Genomic DNA, 18,920 nt, shown 5'->3' on the forward strand with positions numbered 1-18,920 from the left:
CTCAGAAAGGGATCCCCATCATTTGGGGGATTGGACAAAGGGCTTCATTTCTGTTCTTTCCAGCACCAACCTCCATGGCTCCACCCATCCCTACTCCTTCCTCCATTGAGATTGGCCGGTCAGGATAGGGTCAGGGGCAGGAGCAGCTATACCTGGTCTCCTTCACCACCCACGGTCGGGTGCATCCTTGGTGGGACCTGTTGAGCATGACAACCCCTGGGCCTAGGGAACCTGGAGCCTCCACAGCCCCACAGAGACCAGGAGGAGCTGTTCAGCCAATTGCAGAGACAGCCAGAGAGCGCTTCAAGGACTTCGTGGAGCTCTGGAGAAGCCAGAAGTCCACAACCTTCTTTTGTGGCACATGAGAAATTTAGGCAGGATCATGTCTACAGAACAGGCTGTCACTTGGGTTAGCAATGCTTTCACCTCCTTACCCCTCCAGATCAGAGGGGGCACTTTACTCGTTTTTTTGGATTATTGAGTCAAACAAAACAAGAGGTCAGAATTACCCTAAATATCTTAAACTTCTTCAAGATTTGACAAATGCACAACATTTTAATGCCACTTCTGTGTTTGAGGAAGCTGTGGCTGAAGAAAACATTTTATCATGTAGCATTGCTCAAATTACTTATACAGAATTTAAAAATCTATAGACTATCATACAACCGTGTGAAAAGTAAAAACTAAAAAGCAGTAAGGTTTGAACCAGGAGTGGTGGCTCATGCCTGTAATCCCAGAACTTCGGGAGGCCAATGCCAGAAAATTGCTCAAGGCTGGGAGCTGGAGATCAGCGGTGGCAACATGGTGAGACCGTGTCTCTACAGAAAAATTTAAAAATTGACCAAGTGTAGTAGCACGTGCCTGTATTCCCAGCTCCTCAGGAAGCAAATCGCAAGATCTCTTGAGACTGGGAGTTTGAGTTTTCAGGAAGTTGAGGTGGCACCACAGCACTCCAGCCTGGGGACACAATGAGAGCCTGTCTCAAAGAAAACAACAATAAACAACAACAGCAGCGTAAGAAACAACACAAAAAAATTAAATGAGCTAAGAAAAAGACTTGTGGGACCCACATGGGAAATCATGCCATTTCTTATTTTGAGGTAGTAAGGGTTTTGCTGAGTGTCAGTATTCCGAGAATGTTCCATCACATAAAATATATTCTCCTTTGGTGAACCCACTCCTTAGTCCAGGTCCTCTGAGGAGCAGGTGCCTCCCTGGAATTCATAGGATGGATTTCATTGGTGGAGGCCCTGGGAGAACCGCTCAGCAGGATGCAATTCTGTCACCAAGTCCAGAAGGGAGGGACAGGAGGTGGGGCAGGTGCATTCTACACTACAGTGAATGGTGCTGGGACCACTGGGTGCCACATGCAGAAGAATGAGGCAGGCCCTTCCTTCCAGCACACACAGAAAGTAGCTCTAGATGAATGGCAGGTGTCCACCTAACACATGAAACTGTGAAAGTCTCAGAAGAAAATAGAGCAGTAAATTTTTGCGACCAGGATTTCACAAAGGCTCCTTAAGTACTGTGTGCCAATAGCACAAATGTCAAAATAAAAGGTGGTTTAATTTCATTTCATGCAAATGTAAACCTTTAGTGCTTTGAGAAAAAAAAAAAACTCCCTTTAGGTTAAAAAAAATTTACAGAATGAGAGAAAATATTTAAAAGGCATACATCTGGGAAGGGACTGGTATTCTGAATATATAAGGGACTCTTTCAGATTAATATTATAAAGTGAAATAACCCCACTTAAATATATACAAGAATTTTTTTTTTTTTTTTTGAGATGGAGTTTCGCTCTTTTTACCCAGGCTGGAGTGCAATGGCGTGATCTCGCTTCACCGCAACCTCCACATCCTGGGTTCAGGCAATTCTCCTGCCTCAGCCTCCTGAGTAGCTGGGATTACAGGCACACACCACCATGCCCAGCTGAATTTTTGTATTTTTAGTAGAGACGGGGTTTCACCATCTTGACCAGGATGGTCTCGATCTCTTGACCTTGTGATCCACCCGCCTCGGCCTCCCAAAGTGCTGGGATTACAGGCGTGAGCCACTGCGCCCGGCCTTATACAAGAAATTTGAATAGACATTTCTCCTAAGTGAGAGAGGTACACTACACTGTGGTCAGAAAAGAACAGAAACTTTTAGGCAGCAGTTTCAGGTGACGAGCAAAAGGAGTCTGTTGAAATACCTGCAGAGACTGGGAGCTTATAAGAGGCTGACAAACAGCGTGTGAACCAAGCTGGCTAAGAATGAGTGGACCCAGCATGGCCCTGGATTTGACGTAGGTTTCACCTTGGACCTCATCACATGCTGATGAACATAGTAAACACACACCGGCCAGCTCCCTAGCACTTCGGAGAATACCAATATTTGGTGTAAAAATGGGTGGCACCACAGTTCTGAGAAATCCTCTCCTTCCAGGAATTTTCATGAATATTCCACCCCTTGGTTGGAGAAACCCAGAAAGATGGCAGCCCCAAAGCCCTGTGCCCCTGCCTCTCTCGGGAGCTCCCCTGCACTCCCTTTACTTGAATGCGTACTTTTCCTTTGACAATAAATCTGCCTTCTTTCTCTATTTTCCTACTGGTCCTTGAATTCATTTCCCCAGGCGGTGTCAAGAGCCCAACACCGGCTGGGGTCAGGGTCCCATCAGCGTTTGGGGACCTCGCCTTGCCCACTGGCATAAGAAGAGGAATGCAAATGGCAGTGAATCCAGGAAAAGGTGCTCAGTGTCCACAGCCCTCAGGGAAGTGCTAATCGCATCCACAAGGGGATGCCTCACCCCGCTGGGATAGCTGACCCCAAACACAGAGAGGGTGGAGGGGATGGGGCCTGCGTTCCTCACAGGGCAGAGAGCAGGAGACAGAAAGTCGGTGGAGTGTGGGGACTGTGCGAGTGTCACCTTCTCCTCACTGCGGAGAAGAAGTTTCTCAATGCTCTCTGGCCCTACCTGCTTCCGTCCTCTCCCTTTCTCCCGACCTCCCTCTGATCCTTCTTTTCCGCCCATCCCAAGGTTTCTCCACCTCACAACATCCCTGCTTGGGGTCCCACAGCCCAGCAGAGAAACCGCTAGCGGCGAAGTAGGAAAGGCGACTACGGGAAGCCCCTGCGGGACCCTGGACACTCAGGACCTAGTGCGTCTCGGGGACCCTCCTGCAGCAGCCCCAGGGCAAGGACGATGGGAGGTCCTGGGGGAGCCACACTGTCGGAGCCCCACGGATCCGAGCGGGACGGTGACGTCTCTACACTGAGCCCCTGGCAAAGTCCCCGCGAGCATGAAAGAGGAACCTCCTGCTCCTCACCCCACCAGGCCCCGCATTTCCTGGATCCTCCTGTCCTCCCAGGTCTTCCAAAGGCAGTTATGTCTGGAGTCTGTGGACCCGGAGGCCTGGGGGATTCGGTTGGAAGCGGGGACCCACTCCGGGGTCTGCACCCCGCAGGACATGGATCAGGAGCTCTGGCGAAGCGGGCGCCCTGAGAGGAGCGCGAAGAACCCAGAGAGGACGCGGCAGGGTGGAAACTGAAATCCCCAGGAGTAACCTTTCCCGGAAAGTCACCTGTGGTTGAAATGTGCAATCACCTGTAATACCTCCACTATGGCAACACCGTTGGGTAAATATCTAGAAGCAGCGCCTCCTCACTGCAGCAGCCGCTCTCGCCGCTTCCGGAGTTTCCACTCTGGGACCCTCGTGGCCCACGACAGATCAGGCGAGCCCACACGGTGACCGTCCCGGGGGCTCCTGGCCCCACCCTCCCTTACTTCTTCACCTCCGTATTTTCACCTGTTTCAGGATCATAATCCTGAAAAGTCACCTGTAAAAGACTCCCCCACCCCGTCTGCGTCCACTCTCACAGGTCACACTCCCAGGAGGAAATTTATTGGATTCTTCTCATCTTTCCAGGGAGTCTGTAGGCCATTTCAAAAGCATAAGAATACATATTCTTAACTCCGACTTGGATCTTTTTGACTCTTGATAAGCCCCGTCACCCCGTCCTTCAGGAAGCCTGCACCTGTCTCCCTCCCTCTACAGTGGATGTTTCACCATCCTCTGCCCAAGCTGGGTCTTCACAATCACACACAAGAGTGTAGCCAGCATTGCCATCCCGTGACATGAGACACTTTAAAGGTGTATTAATTTGCACAGCAATCCTGTGTCTGGAAATCTTTCCACGCAATTGAATTGAAACTCAGGCAGGCACAGTTTCTGCAGCATTCGGTTTCTGTAAAAGTAACTGACTGGAGACCCATTTGAATCTTCATCCATAGACACTGGTTACATCTGTTGTGATGCAGTCATTCTATGCAATGTCCTGCAGAGATAAAAAGGGGAAGAATCTGTATGTGCGGGTCTGGGAATATCTTCAAAGTGCATTATTTTGAAATAGACTCTGCGTGCAGCAGAGTGCCTACAGGCTTATATATTTTTTAAAAACCAGCATTGGTGCGTACACACGTCTCTACTGTTAGTAAGGAAAACAGTGTTGCCATAACTTGTTGCTAGGCTGTTTATTTGTTTTAGGAATAATCAATATAGTTGAAAAGCCAAGGTGGCAGGAATTGGTCATCACCGGCCCAGATGCTACACTGCTCTACACATCGTACCAACTGAGGTTGCCGGAGGAACAGCTTGTGGAATGCAGTCATGTTTCAGAGAGGAACCTAAACTCAAACTGGACCACAGGTTTTACAGGGACCTCTGCCTCTTCACCCAACCCCCACCTGGTCAGGCAGCGACCCTGGAGGGGCTGGGACCATGCTGGGAGGGCAGTAAGGATGGGGAGCCAATGGTGGAGCATGGTGAACACAACATCCAGGGAGGAGCTGCTGTGATGCCGGGAGCACTGGGAAGGCGGGGAGCCTGGGCACAGCACTCACTGCTCCTCCCATCTGGGGCAGGATTGGGATGGGTGATGAGAAAAGTTTCCCGAGTAGCACAGTTCCCAAGCCTGGCAGAACGGTTCACCCTGGTTGTCACTATGCCCATCCCATTTTACACTTTATATTCTGTCACCCTGGTTGTCACTATGCCCATCCCATTTTACACTTTATATCTTGTCAACAGCAATTTTCAAAACATTGTATCCAGAATGTAGACAAAAATAACCAACCATATGCACAGGTAAAATGGCAACGAAAAGAACAAACTGAAACGTGAAACAGAGACAGAAAATACATGGACCCTCTAGCTCAGACCTCTGATAGAAATACCATCAAGTTGCAAGTGTGAGCCACACAGGGAATTTTAAATACTCTAGTGACCACATTGAAAAAATAAACAGAAACTGGTGAAATATATTTTTACAATATTGTTAATATGTTTTAACTCACATTTTTTAACCAAAATTAGTATTTTAAAATGTCATCAATGGAAAAATAAATAATGAGACATTTGACATTTTTGTACTAAACCTTTGAAATTTGGTGTGCACCTTATACTGACAGTAAATCTCAATTCAAGCTAGTCGTATTTCAAGCTCTCAATAGCCTCATGTAGCTAGTAACTGCTGAGTTAGACCTTGCAGCTTTAGATTGTAGAATTATCTGGACAGGCATGGTGGCTCACCCCTGTAATTCCAGTATTTTAGGAGCTGAGGCAGGCAGATCCCTTGAGGTCAGGAGTTGGAGACCAACCTGGCCAACTTGCTGAAACTCCATCTCTACTAAAAATATGAAAATTAGCCAGGCATGGTGACACGTGCCTATAGTCCCAGCTACTCAGGAGACTGGGGCATGAGAATAAATTGAACCCAGAAAGCAGAAGTTACAGTGAGCCAAGACCATGCTGCTGCACTTCCGCTCAGGCGATCAAGAATGACTTTCTCTAAAAAAAAAAAAAAAAAAACAAATAGAATTATGAGGCAGGGATTTAAAAATAACTACGCTTACTATGTTTCAATAGATTAAAAATGAAAAAATCAACAGAAAAAAAATCATTACTTAGAATGTAAGGTATATGAAATATGGAATAATCTATACATGTGAAACTAAATAACTGAGATGAAGAACCCAACAGATGGCTTTAACAGCTAAGTAGACAGACCTGAAGAGAGAAGCGGGAAACTGGAATTCGGGTCAAGAGAAACCATCTGGAATGCGGTACAGGAAGACCGAGGGGTGGAAACATCAGAAGAGACAGTAAAGGACATGCAGACACTGTGGAGAGGCTCGCCCACATTTATATGGAATCCTAAGAGGACAGGTGAAAGATGACACAGAAGGCATATTTCCAGAGATACGGCTGCAGATTTTAAAACTGGCCAGGAGGCTGCTGTCAAATTGATTGTTTTTCCTCTTGATTGATTGTATTTTATCAATAGTTGTTTTTAAATGTTTCCCTTTTAAGTGTGTCTCTTCAAAGATATTCTTCTTGAAGACGACCTTTAAGATACTCTCCAATTTCATCACAATGCACCTAGGAGTGAATTTATTTTTATTTATTCTAATTGAGATTTGTTATGTTACCTAAAATTGAGAATCAATCTCTATCATAAAATCTGGAAAATTCTTAGCCACTAAGTTATTTGAAAATTTCCTCTCCCTCATTTTTTTCTCTGCTGATTTTATGAAATCTATAAATATAGAAGTGATAGGAAGTGAAAATGGATTTAATATAGTTCTAGCATCATTTTGTCTAAAAGCCAATGTTCCGTGAACACACTGTTGTTCTTTTCCCTCTGCAGACCTGAAGCAAGCACGGCTAGAAATGTGATTTTCTACAGAATTGACAGGCCGCTCCCTCTCAGACCCCAACCCTTCTTTTCTCCTTCTCTTTCCTCCTCGCCCCTTACCTTTCCCGTTTCCATTCCTGCTTTCAGACTCGTTCCTTCTTTGCTTAAAAGGCAAGATTTACCTGGCCCTATTGCACCCTAGACTCAAACAGTTTGCTGAAGGCAGCAGTTTGCTGTCTGTCATCACACTATGTTTTCTAGAAGATTCTATCATCATGAAGCACTCCCAGACTGGTTGAAAACCAAAGTTACTCCCCCCTTGGAAAATCTTTGTGGACACCCCAGTTGGCATTCAAATTTCCAAGTTGTGGCTGGGCGCAGTGGCTCATGCCTGTAATTCCAGCACATTGGGAGGCCATGGCAGGCGGATCACCTGAGGCCAGGAGTTTGAGACTAGCCTGGCCAACATGGTGAGACCCTGTCTCGACTAAAATTGCAAAAATTAGCTGGACATGGTTGCAGGGGCCTGTAATCTCAGCTACTTGGGAGGCTGAGGCAGGAGAATTGCTTGAACAAGGAGGCAGAGGTTGCAGTGAGCTGAGATCGTCCGACTGCACTCCAGCTTGGACAACAAAGGGAGACTACATCTCAAAAAAAAAGAAAAGAAAAAAAGGCAAAAAAATTACCAACTTGTGCCAGCCATGAGGTTCCCCAACCTCAATGCTGCCACCTTCAGGCCCCTGGGAGTTAACACCTCCGCTCCAGCTCCCCTCTGCACCTGTGGCTGTTCCTTTGAGCCCCATTCGCTCCCACCCTTAAGGGTGGTGGGAGGCTGAGTGAACCAGTGAATGAATGAGACAGCTGTGATGTCTCATTCATTCACTGGATTTTTCTCTCTATCACCCTTCAGGCTGACCAGGTGATGGAGAGAAAACTCCTCCTCTGTGGGTCTGAAAAACATGCCTGAGTCCTAATGAGTGAGTCTTGCATTCATTTCTAACCTCTCACGGTGACCCCAGGGCCAGGAAGAGGCCACCACCTGGGCTCAGAGCTCCAGTTCTCCTCAGGGTGGGCCTGGCATTTGCTGACTTCAGGGAGGGCGACAGGGCTCACAGCTGCAACGGGAGACCTGCCCTGCGTCCTTAGCACATGGAAGGACAAGGTTCATTGTAGAATCTGCTCATTTCCTCTGTGTTCATGCATTTGTCATTTTCCACATGCAGACATCCATGCCCAGAGAGCTGAGGATGCTCACACAAGAATATTCTGCCACAATATCAGCTGACTTCCATGTCTGAATGCATGGTTTCTAGATCACACCCATAACAGTCACCTTTGGGCCACTCTTATCCCCATCCTGGGCTGGCCTGAGTCTGGTGGCCAGATGCCTGCAGCAGGGGTGAGACAGAGGGCCCAGGTGTACATAGAGGCCCCTCCTCCTGTCATCTGGCTGTCCTCCTCCAGGTTATCCTGCCAGGCTTCTGCCTTCCTCCTGCTCCCCCAGTCACTGGCCCAGGTCACCCAGCCTCAGGGGTGGGGCTTCCAGGGTCTTCCCAGTGGCCTCCTCCCAGGATTAACCTGACTTCTGTCCCCAGCCCAGTGCACGGGAGGTTCTTCTTCCTGGACCCACCAAGCTCTGCCCCTCCCAGGTCTGAGAACTGCCCACCCCTGTGTGTCTGCTGTCCTCCACACCACCCTCCACGGGCACCCTCCTGCAAGGAGTCTCTAGTGCATCAGGCCAGCACCTTCCAGGTTCTTGTGTCCCTGCTCAGTCACAGAGATGGCTGCCATCCCATGCCCCTGTCCTAAAGCAAAGACAGGCCCTGGGCTTGGTCCAGGCCTCCTCCCCTTTCCCACAGCCTCAGGAGCCTGGAGATTAGTGGACACCAACTGCAGGGCCTCCCCACATGGAGACTGTGTGGAGTGGGAGATCTCTGCCTATTTTCTCATTCAGTGGGGAACAGGCTGAGTGGCTGAGTGAGAGTGGGATTCAGGGACTCTGCCCTCACCCCAGGCTAAGCTCTCCCTTGCAGCCAGGGGTCACTGGCCACCCCCACCAAGTCCCTCTGGCTTCTGTCCACAGTTCTAGATGGTTCCATGGTGACCGAGACAAGGATGCACTCGGGTTGCCCCTTGAGGATGGCTGCAGTGACCATCCAGGGACTGAGCAGAGGTGCAGGTGCAGCCACGGGTTTAGGTGTGGTAGGCCACAGAACAGTGTGTGTTGGAACTAGATGCTTGGTGCCGAAAACAAAAATCAGCACCTAGACAGATGATCTTTCAGCAACGCAATTTTAACTTCCTGGACTGCAGTAAGGGTACTCTCACTAGCCATCTTGCCTCGGGAGTACAATGAATAAAGGAAAACACATACATTTGTCCCTTAGGTATTTGGGGTCGTCCTTACTGCTGCATCTGACTGATCGCGGTTTGCTGAAGCCAGACCTCACAATCTAAACTAAAACCCGATTGGCTAACAACTTAAAACCTTTCTAAACAGGTAAAAGCAATGGAGAGCTGGGACATGTCTGTGAGCATGTCCAGCACAGATATTTTCGTTAAAGTACAGGGACATAGAATGTAGTACTGCCTGTAAGCATGGCATATCTAACAGCCACATAGGATAGGACCCAACAGAGTTATTAGCACATGCTTTTAGTGGAGAGGCAAAGAAGGTCCGCCCTGGACCGGGGAAGCGCCTGCGACCTAGGCGAGAAGGGTGGGGACTCCCGCGAGGGAGGCCGGTGTCTCTGGCGCTGGTGGTGACCGGAGCACACAGCGGCCACTGAACATTCCCGTGCAAGTTTCTTCACCCTCCTGTGCGTCAGTATTTACATTGGGGAAATAATAAATGCTGTGTGGAAAATTAAATGAGGTGGTCAGAGAAGGAACAGTGTGGCCAGGCGCGGTGGCTCACGCCTGTAATCCCAGCACTTTGGGAGGCCGAGGCGGGCTGATCACGAGGTCAAGAGATCAAGACCATCCTGGCCAACATGGTGAAACACCGTCTCTACTAAAAATACAAAAAAAAAAAAAAAAAATAGCTGGGCGTGGTGGCAGGTGCCTGTAGTCCCAGCTACTCTGGAGGCTGAGGCAGGAGAATTGCTTGAACCCGGAAGGCTGAGGTTGCAAAAAAAAAAAAAAGGAGGAGGAACAGTGTCCTGCCCCTACTTTGCGCAAGCGCGGGAAACCGGCAAGCGCGGGAAACCGGCAAGCGCGCTGGGAGCCTTGGGAGCCTCGGGAGCGGTGGGCGCTAACGGCGCGGAAGGCGCGGCGTGGCGACTCGGGCCAGCCTCGACACTATAGTAAAAAGGGCGCTTCCGCCTCTATATAAACCTTCTTGCGTGGGAGGACCCACACGATTCATCCCCAGGTCTCCGCATTGATCGCAACTCTCCTCCGCTGCGCTCCAGGACCCCGATGGCAGCCGCCGCCAGCACCGCGTTCCTTCTGTGCCTCGCGCTTCTGCTCCTGCTGTCCGGCAGGTCCGGGGCGCCGCGCGCCGGTGAGTGGGGAGGTGATGCCAAATCATGGGGGGCTGTGGACTGCGGCGGGTTTCAGAAGAGGGGAGACCGGCGCGATCTACCCGTACTGCGCCCCGCCCTCAACTCCCTTCCGCCGCTCCTTTCCTCCAGGTCCGCTGCCTGCCGCTGCCGCGTGCCGCCTGCCCCTCCCCCACTCCCCCCTAGCCAGGAGGGTTGTAAAAGAAGGCCGAAGAAGGTGGTCAGGAGGGTGGGCAGGGATTCCTGGCGCAGCCCCACAGCACCACTCGCTGTCGGGAAGGAGAAACGAGAGACCCTGGAAATCGAGCTGGGATCAGGACAGGGGTGAACGGGGGTCCACAGGGACACGATGGCAGACACTCCCACCAGCACAAGCCTTCTGCATTAACCCGCGCTCCACCGCGCAAACGCTCCAGCACCCCCAGGGCTCCCTGCCCTGGAACTTCCCCTGAGCTTTCCTGCAGCCACTCACTTGCACCCAGGGGCTCAGCTCCCAGGTCACATCCTCTCACTCCCCCCTCAGCTCAGCCCTGTCATTCCACAGGCCTCCCTCACCTCACCATCCATGAAGGGGCCCTTAGCACCTCCCGACCAACTGGCACCTTCTCCCCCTTTGCCTGAGGACACACCAGCAAATGTACCCCACGCTTTCCACAGAACCTAGTGCACTGGGGATGGGAAGTACCATTTCCCCCACGATGACCTGGGAACGCTGGTGAATAGAGGCGCCCAATTCTGCCCTTAGGGCCCAGACCCACCTGTTCATCCTATTGGGGAGCCAGGGTCACAGAGAATAGTCACTGTGCAGGCAGGAGTCAGCAAACCCTTTCTAGAAAGGAAAGGCTGCAGGCACTGTGGTCCTTGCCGGCCATGGGTTCTCTGTCTCTGTGTCAAGTCCTGTCCCTTTGTAGAGCAACAGCAGGCAAGGCAACCTGGAAATAAAGGGGAGACCAGATGTGGACACCGTCCTATGTTACTGAGCACAAATGAGGGCACCTGCTGTGTCCTGGCAATTCGTGCCCCATCCCCTAGGGTGTCATCTCCAAGTGGTGTCAATTGAAGAGTCACAAGTGTGTCCTACCCTGCCTGTGGCTTCTGGGTGTGTGGATGTGATGGATGTGAGTGGGGGTCCCATGGTTCAGGGCCTACTCTCCCCTCCTTTGCAGCTGAGTGGCATCAGTGATCCTCCAGGGCCATCAGCAACTCTCCCTAAAGCCTCGGGTGTGAGCTGAGGGTGAGGGGGTGCAGCCGTGTGGTGTCTGGGGATCGGGGCCAACTGCTTGTGCAGCTTCTTGGTTCCCTGTGGCCCTGCCCCTGCCCATCCCAGGAGAACCACCTGCATCTTCTCACAGCCAGACCTACCTTCCTAATGACCTAGAGGGTGAGGAGAACACCCTGGGATGGCAGCTCTGAGGCTGCGCGGTCACTGCCCTCACATAGGGAGGCCCATCCCCACCAGGGCCCAGAGACACACCTGGAGCCACTTTTCAATCAGGAGATTTTGCAGCTGTGAGTGGCACAGCCTTGATTCTGAGCACTGGGGACCCTGTTGTGATTCTGCAGTTGGAAATTGCAATGAAATCCACATAGCACCTTTTCCAATCACACATGCCTCTGGGATCTTAGGGAGTCCGGGGTCAAATAGCCGTAGTGACAGGGCCAGCCACACTCCTCAATCACAGACTATGTATGGCTGCACCCCAGCTCGAAGAGCAGGGTTGGGTAGTGACAGGGAGGTCATGTGACCAGCACAACCTGTAATAGTTACTAAATTAACTACAAACTCTATCCATTCCTGGTACAAACCCAGGAAATGTGAAATTACCATCGAACGGGTCTATGAGTGCAGCACATCCCTCTAACTGGACCTGACACAGGTGTCCATCTGTTACTTTGCCCCAAATGCACCTCATGAGTAACAGGGGAGCAAGCGAATGCTTCAGATCCCTGGGAGGAATCAGGTTGCACACTGTGTCCACCAGGCGTTTCTGGATATTTGCTGTTTCTTGGTGAACAGTTAGCAGAGTGAATGCCCGTCTGGCTCCGTGGGGAGGCTGAAGCAGTCCCTGCAGTTGCTGTGGGTTGAAGGGGCCCACCAGGGGCTCTGGGCTCTTCTCCTAGTCATGGACTCTGGGTCTGAGATGTGGCTCAGTTGTCACAGTTGAGCAAAGGAGCTCGGTTATTTCCTGGGGTGACTACTTTCAGCTTCCAGGTCATCCATCCGTGCATTTTGTCTTTGCTTGCTGTAATTATTTAAGTCTAGCAGAAACCGCGTGGAGTCTCCATCCTTTTGGACCTTGGACCCCTTTGTTCTATGAGCCATGGGCATAGCTTTGTATGGCTGAGGTCCCCAGCTGGCATGGTGACTTCCCGAATCATTTCCATCATGGCACCCTCCTTCCTCCTGACAGTTGACAGCCTCCACTTGAGATCTGTTATTTCAGGATTTTCCATCCCCATTACTGCTGGGCACTCATTTCAGGAACAGCATCCCCTACCGCCAACCGCAGCCTTCAGCAACAGGCACCCCTGAGCTTCATGACAGTCTGATGCCTTCTCCCGGGGCCTTCTTTATATGCTGGGTAAACAGGAGTCCTCCAGGCTTCCCGTGAGCACAGAGGATGGACAATGTTCTGGATTTTCATGCTGCAGCCACTCTGGCATGGGCGCTTCTCTCAGCCTTTTGTTCCTTCCTCTACAACCCGCCACCTAAGAGCTGGGTTTTTGTTTCATGTGGTGTGAGTCATTCTCTTTCCAAGGTCCCAAGGGGAACCTACTAGCATATGAGAGGCACATTCCAGGGAACCTACTGTGTTTTGTTACCCATAATAAATAAACTCACTCTTCTCCAATGTTGACTACATCGTACCCACTGTGCCATGCTCCAGCATGCTCAGGGCGCCCTCCCACACTCTCCACCTCCTGCAGTCCACCTGGGCTGCTGCTGAAGATCCTGCCATCTAGGCCCTTCCTCCTGCAGCAGGCCTGGCACATCCCTGAAAAGGTCCTGTGCTAACCGACGTATGTATAGGCCTGGGCAGACTGGGGAAATGGACATGTTGGCGGCCCATGGTTCCGCCGCAGGCAGAGACCGCTGCCCAGGAAGAGAAGCCCATGCTCTGGCAGCCCCGCCCTGCAGGAAACCCTCTTGCTGTCACAGTGTTTGGGGTCTTTCCCCCACCCCAACACTCTCCGGTGTTTTTTCTTTTTTCCCGTAGACGCTCACTCTCTCTGGTACAACTTCACCATCATCCATCTGCCCAGACCTGGACAACAGTGGTGCGAGGTCCAAGTCCATGTGGATCAGAAGAATTTCCTCTCCTATGACTGTGGCACTGACAGGGTCTTATCTGTGGGTCGCCTAGAAGAGCAGCTGAATGCCACAGATGCCTGGGGAAGACAACTGGAAATGCTGAGAGAGGTGGGGCAGAGGCTCAGACTGGAACTGCCTGGCATTGAGCTGGAGGATTTCATCCCCAGTGGTAAGTGGAGGAGACCGAGGAGGGAATGGAGCAGACTGTGGGCTCAGGGGCTGCACCGTGTGCAGGGAGAAGACATTAGACATGGGGCCTCCATGAAGCCCAGCAGCAAGGGCAGGACCTGGAGGAGACAACAGGGCCAGATGAGAAGGGGCTCAGAGGAGGAGGATGTGGGGCAGGAAAGAGAATTTGTAAAGACCAGAGCTGATCTCTTTCTGATTGGGTACAGGACCCGTCAGGCTGCAGGCCAGGATGTCTTGTGAGTGTGAAGCCGATGGACACATCCATGGATCCTGGCAGTTCGGATTTGATGGACAGAAGTTCCTCCTCTTTGACTCAAACAACAGAAAGTGGATAGTGGTTCATGCTGGAGCCAGGCAGATGAAACAGAAGTGGGAGGAGGACAGGGAACTGACCGTGTTCTTCTGGAGGGTTTCAAGTGGAGACTGCGGGAGCTGGCTTCAGGACTTCCTGATGTGCAGGGAGAAGAGGCTGGAGCCCACAGGTGACTACAGGGGAGCACTGGGAGCGCCTGGAGATGCCGTCGAGTTACAGCCTTGTCTGTCGGTGTCTGTGGTGGGTGCGGGTGTATGGGCGTGAGTGGGTATCAGTGTTTGTGGGTGTGTGAGTGTGTATGTGAGTGTGAGCGTGTGAGTTTGAGTAAGAACATGACCCCTCATGGAGGACCCCTTTTGGGGGCGCCTGTGCTCTCCCAGCCTCCTCTCCCTTCTCCCTCCTGATTCCTCTTCCTCACTGCACCTGTTTTGCTCCCCTCACTGTGCATATCTCGCCAGCCTCAAAACTATGGGCATTATGTTGTTTCTAGATCTTTCTCCTTAGACTTCCCACCTCCTAGGATTACTTTTCCTTTCCTCTCCCCTTGGTCTGTTTCTGGAAATCCATCAAAACCACCTTCAATGCCAGCCTGGAGATCTTCCCTCTCCCGGCCTGGGTCATCACCTCTTTTTCTGCCACAGCAGGAGGGTGGGCTGTGCTGTCACCTTGCTTCCCTTGGCAGCTGTGTGAGCTCCCTGAGGACAGGGGACACCCCCTCTCCCTTCCTATCCCAGGACCTGTCTCTGGGGCTGCCCCATAGCAGGGGGGACAAAACCTTTGCCTTGTAGGATGACCTGGGGTGGCAGAAGCAGAGGAGGTGTGTCATCAAATGTGGGGCCTGGACAAGGGTTGTGATGCTTGTGTTTCCATTTCAGCACCGCCCACCGAGTCCTCAGGCACAGCCCAACTCAGGGCCTCGGCCACCACCCTCATGCTTTGCTGCCTCTGCCTCATCCTCCCCTGCTTCCTCCTACCTGCATCTCAGGTGAGTTCTTTAGAGTGACAGGTACTGTGGGCAGAATTGGGAGGGAAGCAAGAAGCAGGTGGTTGAGGAGGGAGATGGGGAAGAATTCCCAGAGTCCCCCGCCTCCCCATGGCCGGGACCTTTCCATCCTGTAATAAGACAGGTGAATGAGACCTCATGTCGCTTGTTGGCAATGACTTGGGCAACTCAGTCCTGAGTTCTGATGGATTCTCACCTTCAGAGGCTGGAGGGAAAGGAAGGGGCCCATATCAAGGCTCAGGGTCTGTCTAGCCAATTCAGGCCTGTTTCAGAGCAGGTTCCTATTTGGGAAGGGTGGTGGTGTGCGACCTGCAGGCAGCAGGAACTCAGACATGGGCAGTCCGCACAAAGGAGAGGAGCAGCATGGCCACTTCACCTAGGATGTCAAGGGAAAGGGCATCCCTGAAGGAGGCTAAGAAGAGAGTGATCTGGGGGAATCCCAGGACGAGGGGGCTGTGAGGGCCTTGGTTCACCCATTCCAAAACCCACATTCCCAGAGAAAGCAGCTTGGGTCCCAGCAGTTAAGGTGGAAGGTGAAGAGTAGAGTGTGTCCAGGATGAGGTTTAGGAAAAGGCCGAGCCACTGGAACCCATGGGATTGCCCGCGGGGCTCTGCGGCAGTGCCCCTGCCCTCCCGCCTCCTGCACACTCCAGACCCTGAGCCAGCTGAAGGCCCTGCCTGGAGCAGATGGACGCAGACAGGGAGCTGAGCTGCTGCTGGAGTTCCATGGTGACCACTGAGCTTGGCCAGGAATGAATGGGGCGGGGTGGGGACAGTTCCATTCAGAGCTATGGGTGCAGCTCCCAGGGTGAGGAGAGGCTGAGAGTGAAGGGGAAAGAGCAGGTTTGCCTGCAAGCCCACCCAAGGCCAGGGAACATGGATCCAGAGACCACTCTTTGGACAGGACGCCCCCAGGTCCTCCAGACCCTTCTGTGAGAAAGAGGAGCAGGCCCTGAGTGAGGGTGCAGACCCCTCTTTCCCAGCATCAGTTCTGAGCCCCGTGGGCTGTAGCAGGCCCTGGGCTGGCTCTGTGATGTGGTGCAGGAGGGAGGAGGTTGGGAGGCTGCAGAGCCAGGGGGAGGGTTGGAGGGAAAACATGGTCCTTATCTGGGGAAGAGGCTCCGAAATGGGGAGGGCCTGGGAGGGATCACCCAGGAGAACAGACCCAGGTTTTTCTCAGCCACTTAAACCAATGCTTCATCTTTCTGAAGGTGGAAGATGACACCAAGCAGCCCCTGTTAGCCTGGTCTGCCTCCCGCTCTCCCTCAGAGAGGCTGCCTGTCTACTCACCACTGTGCCTTTCTGGACAGCCAGGAGTTCAAGCCTTAGCAACCCTGAAGCCCTCAGCGGATGATGAGGGCATTGGAGACCCAACCTCTCATGCCGTTCATTACCTTTGGTGATGGTCGTAGCAGCCATTTTTCTTCACATCCTCTGCCACTTTCTCTCGGTGCTAATGGATGGAATTTCTGCACAAGTTATAACTGGACAAGAAATCCCAGCAAAAAGCATTTTCTTTCTGCTTCGTTGATTGTGGGAAAGGAAACACTTCTCTGAAGCATGACCTCATTCTTCCAAATGGTATTGCTAGTAAAATCGCATGCTGGACTTCAGACCTCAGGGATCCTTTTCATGCACTGACCAAGAATTGTGTTAATCCTTTTTACTTTTATGATTCTGTCAACCATATAGGACTGAAGCAGCTTAATCATCACTCACTGTAATCTCCAACTCCAGGGCTCAAGTGATCCTCAACACTCAGCCTCTAGAATAGCTGGGACTGCAGGTGCATGCCACCATGCCCGGCAAGTTGTTTTATTTTTAGGTAGAGATTGGGTCTTCCTATGTTGCCCAGGCTGGTCTTTAACTCCTGGCCTCAAGCAATCCTTCCACCTTGGCCTCCCAGTTCTCTGGGATTACAGACATGAACCACAGTACCTGTTGTAGAAATTTTTAATTATTTAACATGAGAAAGTGTTAGATTCATGATTATTTCATTTAGCAATTTATTAGGTGATACTTACAGTTAAATAAAGATGTCTATTTTCAAAGATAAGGATTGACTTTGGAATTTCTGTTTATAACCCAGCAGAAAATTAATGGAATTTCATTTTTCTGCTGTGTTATGTTTAGTAATGCAACTAGGGAGGCTACCAGATACCTTTTGGCAACAAAGACTTTAAAGATCACTCTTCACTTACAAGCAGCCTGGCTGTCCGTCTTCACTGTCCCGAGGCCCTGGGGGCAGGCCGACATTCCTGCCTCTGTCCCTGCTTCCAGAAGGTGATGCTCTCTGGTTTGACCCCAGCCCACTCCACGTTTAGCAGAGGCTTTCCTCGTCAGTACTTTGGAGAGCTTGCCCTGGTCGCTAACAAACTTCGTGCAGCTTCTGGGCACGCCATTGGGACTGTCAAATGTTCAGCCATGGATGTGCAAGCACTTGAAAGGCTTTGGGGACCTTGCATGGAAATTATGAAAAGGAACATCGCCACCTACGAAGAACAATTAGTCGTCTTGTTTGGAGCAGACATGGATATTGTTGAGCCGACTGCATGAAGCGAAAGTATGGAGCAGGAAGACCTGTAGTGACAAAATTACACAGTAGTGGTTACATCCACTGAGAATGTATTTGTGTGGATGCCAAGCATTTTCTGTGATTTCAGGTTTTTTTCCTTTTTTTACATTTACAATGCGTCAATAAACAGCAGGGATTTAATAGTCAGTAGGCTTTAACATCACTTTCTAAAGAGTAGTCCAGAAAAAAATCAGCGTACTGATAAAATGACTTTGTACTCCACAAAATTATGACCGAAAGGTTTATTAAAATGATCGTAATATATAGAAACTATCTGTGTTTAAGAAGATAATTAAAGGATATTATCATCAGCGATATGTTTTGTACTTATTTAGACTGATATCATATTAGTGACTATCCCCATGTAAGAGGGCACTTGGCAGTTAAACATGCTACACAGCATGGCACCACTTTTTTTTATAACTCATACATAGTAACATTTTAATCATTTTTGTTTTAAAGTTTTCTAGCTTGATAAGTTATGTGCCGGCCTTGGCCTATTGGTGAAGTGGTATAAAACATCATATGCAGTTTTAAAACTTTTTATATTTTCGCAATAAAGTACATTTTGACTTCTTTGGCATAATGTCAGTAACCTACATATTCCAGTGGTTTTATGGATAGGCAATTTAGTCACTACGATAATAAGGAAAACAGTCTTTTAGATGAGAGATCATTAATGCATTTTTCACTCATCAAGCGCATAACTGCTTCCTTTTTTTCATTTTACAGTTCTCTATATTCTATATCTTTAAAAACTTGATCCTGACATTTAATGTCACAAAGTTTTTTAAAAAGTGATTTAAACTTAAAATCTGACTTTTTTTTATTCTTTACTCTAAGATCTTATCTTTTAAAAAAAACTCTCCTATACCAAAAATAATTTGGGACCTTTATCAGCATGCCCACGGCTGATTTCTTTGTTGTTTACTAGGCGTACACAATATGGTCCTCTGCAGACAGACATCTGTTCCTTGGGTTCCTTTTCTTTCTTAGGATGGTTGCAGACCCACAATCTCATTGATCAGCAGCCAATGCAGTTTGTTTTCTGTTTATTTTTAATTCTTAAAAACATCCTCCTAGGGTGACAGAAATAAATTTTTATGAGCATAATCCTATGTAAAGACAAAATGAATTTCTGCCTGTACCACATACATCATTAGGCCTTGCCATTGCTTTAATGTAGACTCATAGCTGAAATTAGTGCAGAATGAAGTCAGATGTGCTAGATTTTCATTGTTCATTGATATGCTCAGTATGCTGCCACATAAGATGAATTTAATTATATTCAACCAAAGCAATATACTCTGACATGATTTCTAGGCCCTGTGACCCAGTGTCTACAGACTTTA

General features: G+C 50.1%; 2 protein-coding genes across 2 annotated transcripts in view; both read left to right on the forward strand.

The window, feature by feature from the left end:
• Positions 1-16,750, forward strand: part of LOC108297856 (UL16-binding protein 3-like) — a 43,332-nt gene extending 26,582 nt beyond the window's left edge. The window contains exons 5-6 of the mRNA XM_037735588.1: positions 14,981-14,996; positions 16,205-16,750. The gene's annotated coding sequence lies outside the window, so the exon portion shown is untranslated. The remainder of the gene's footprint in view (positions 1-14,980; positions 14,997-16,204) is intronic.
• Positions 10,039-17,549, forward strand: LOC108297855 (UL16-binding protein 3-like). Its single transcript, XM_017520538.2, has 5 exons — positions 10,039-10,177; positions 13,394-13,657; positions 13,884-14,159; positions 14,866-14,975; positions 17,274-17,549. The coding sequence occupies exons 1-5, from the start codon at positions 10,093-10,095 to the stop codon at positions 17,547-17,549; spliced, it is 1,011 nt and encodes a 336-aa protein (XP_017376027.2). The 5' UTR covers positions 10,039-10,092.
• The last annotated feature ends 1,371 nt before the right edge of the window (positions 17,550-18,920 follow it).

Source organism: Cebus imitator, unplaced genomic scaffold (genome assembly GCF_001604975.1).
Source record: "Cebus imitator isolate Cc_AM_T3 unplaced genomic scaffold, Cebus_imitator-1.0 Scaffold849, whole genome shotgun sequence".
Lineage (NCBI taxonomy): Eukaryota > Metazoa > Chordata > Mammalia > Primates > Cebidae > Cebus > Cebus imitator.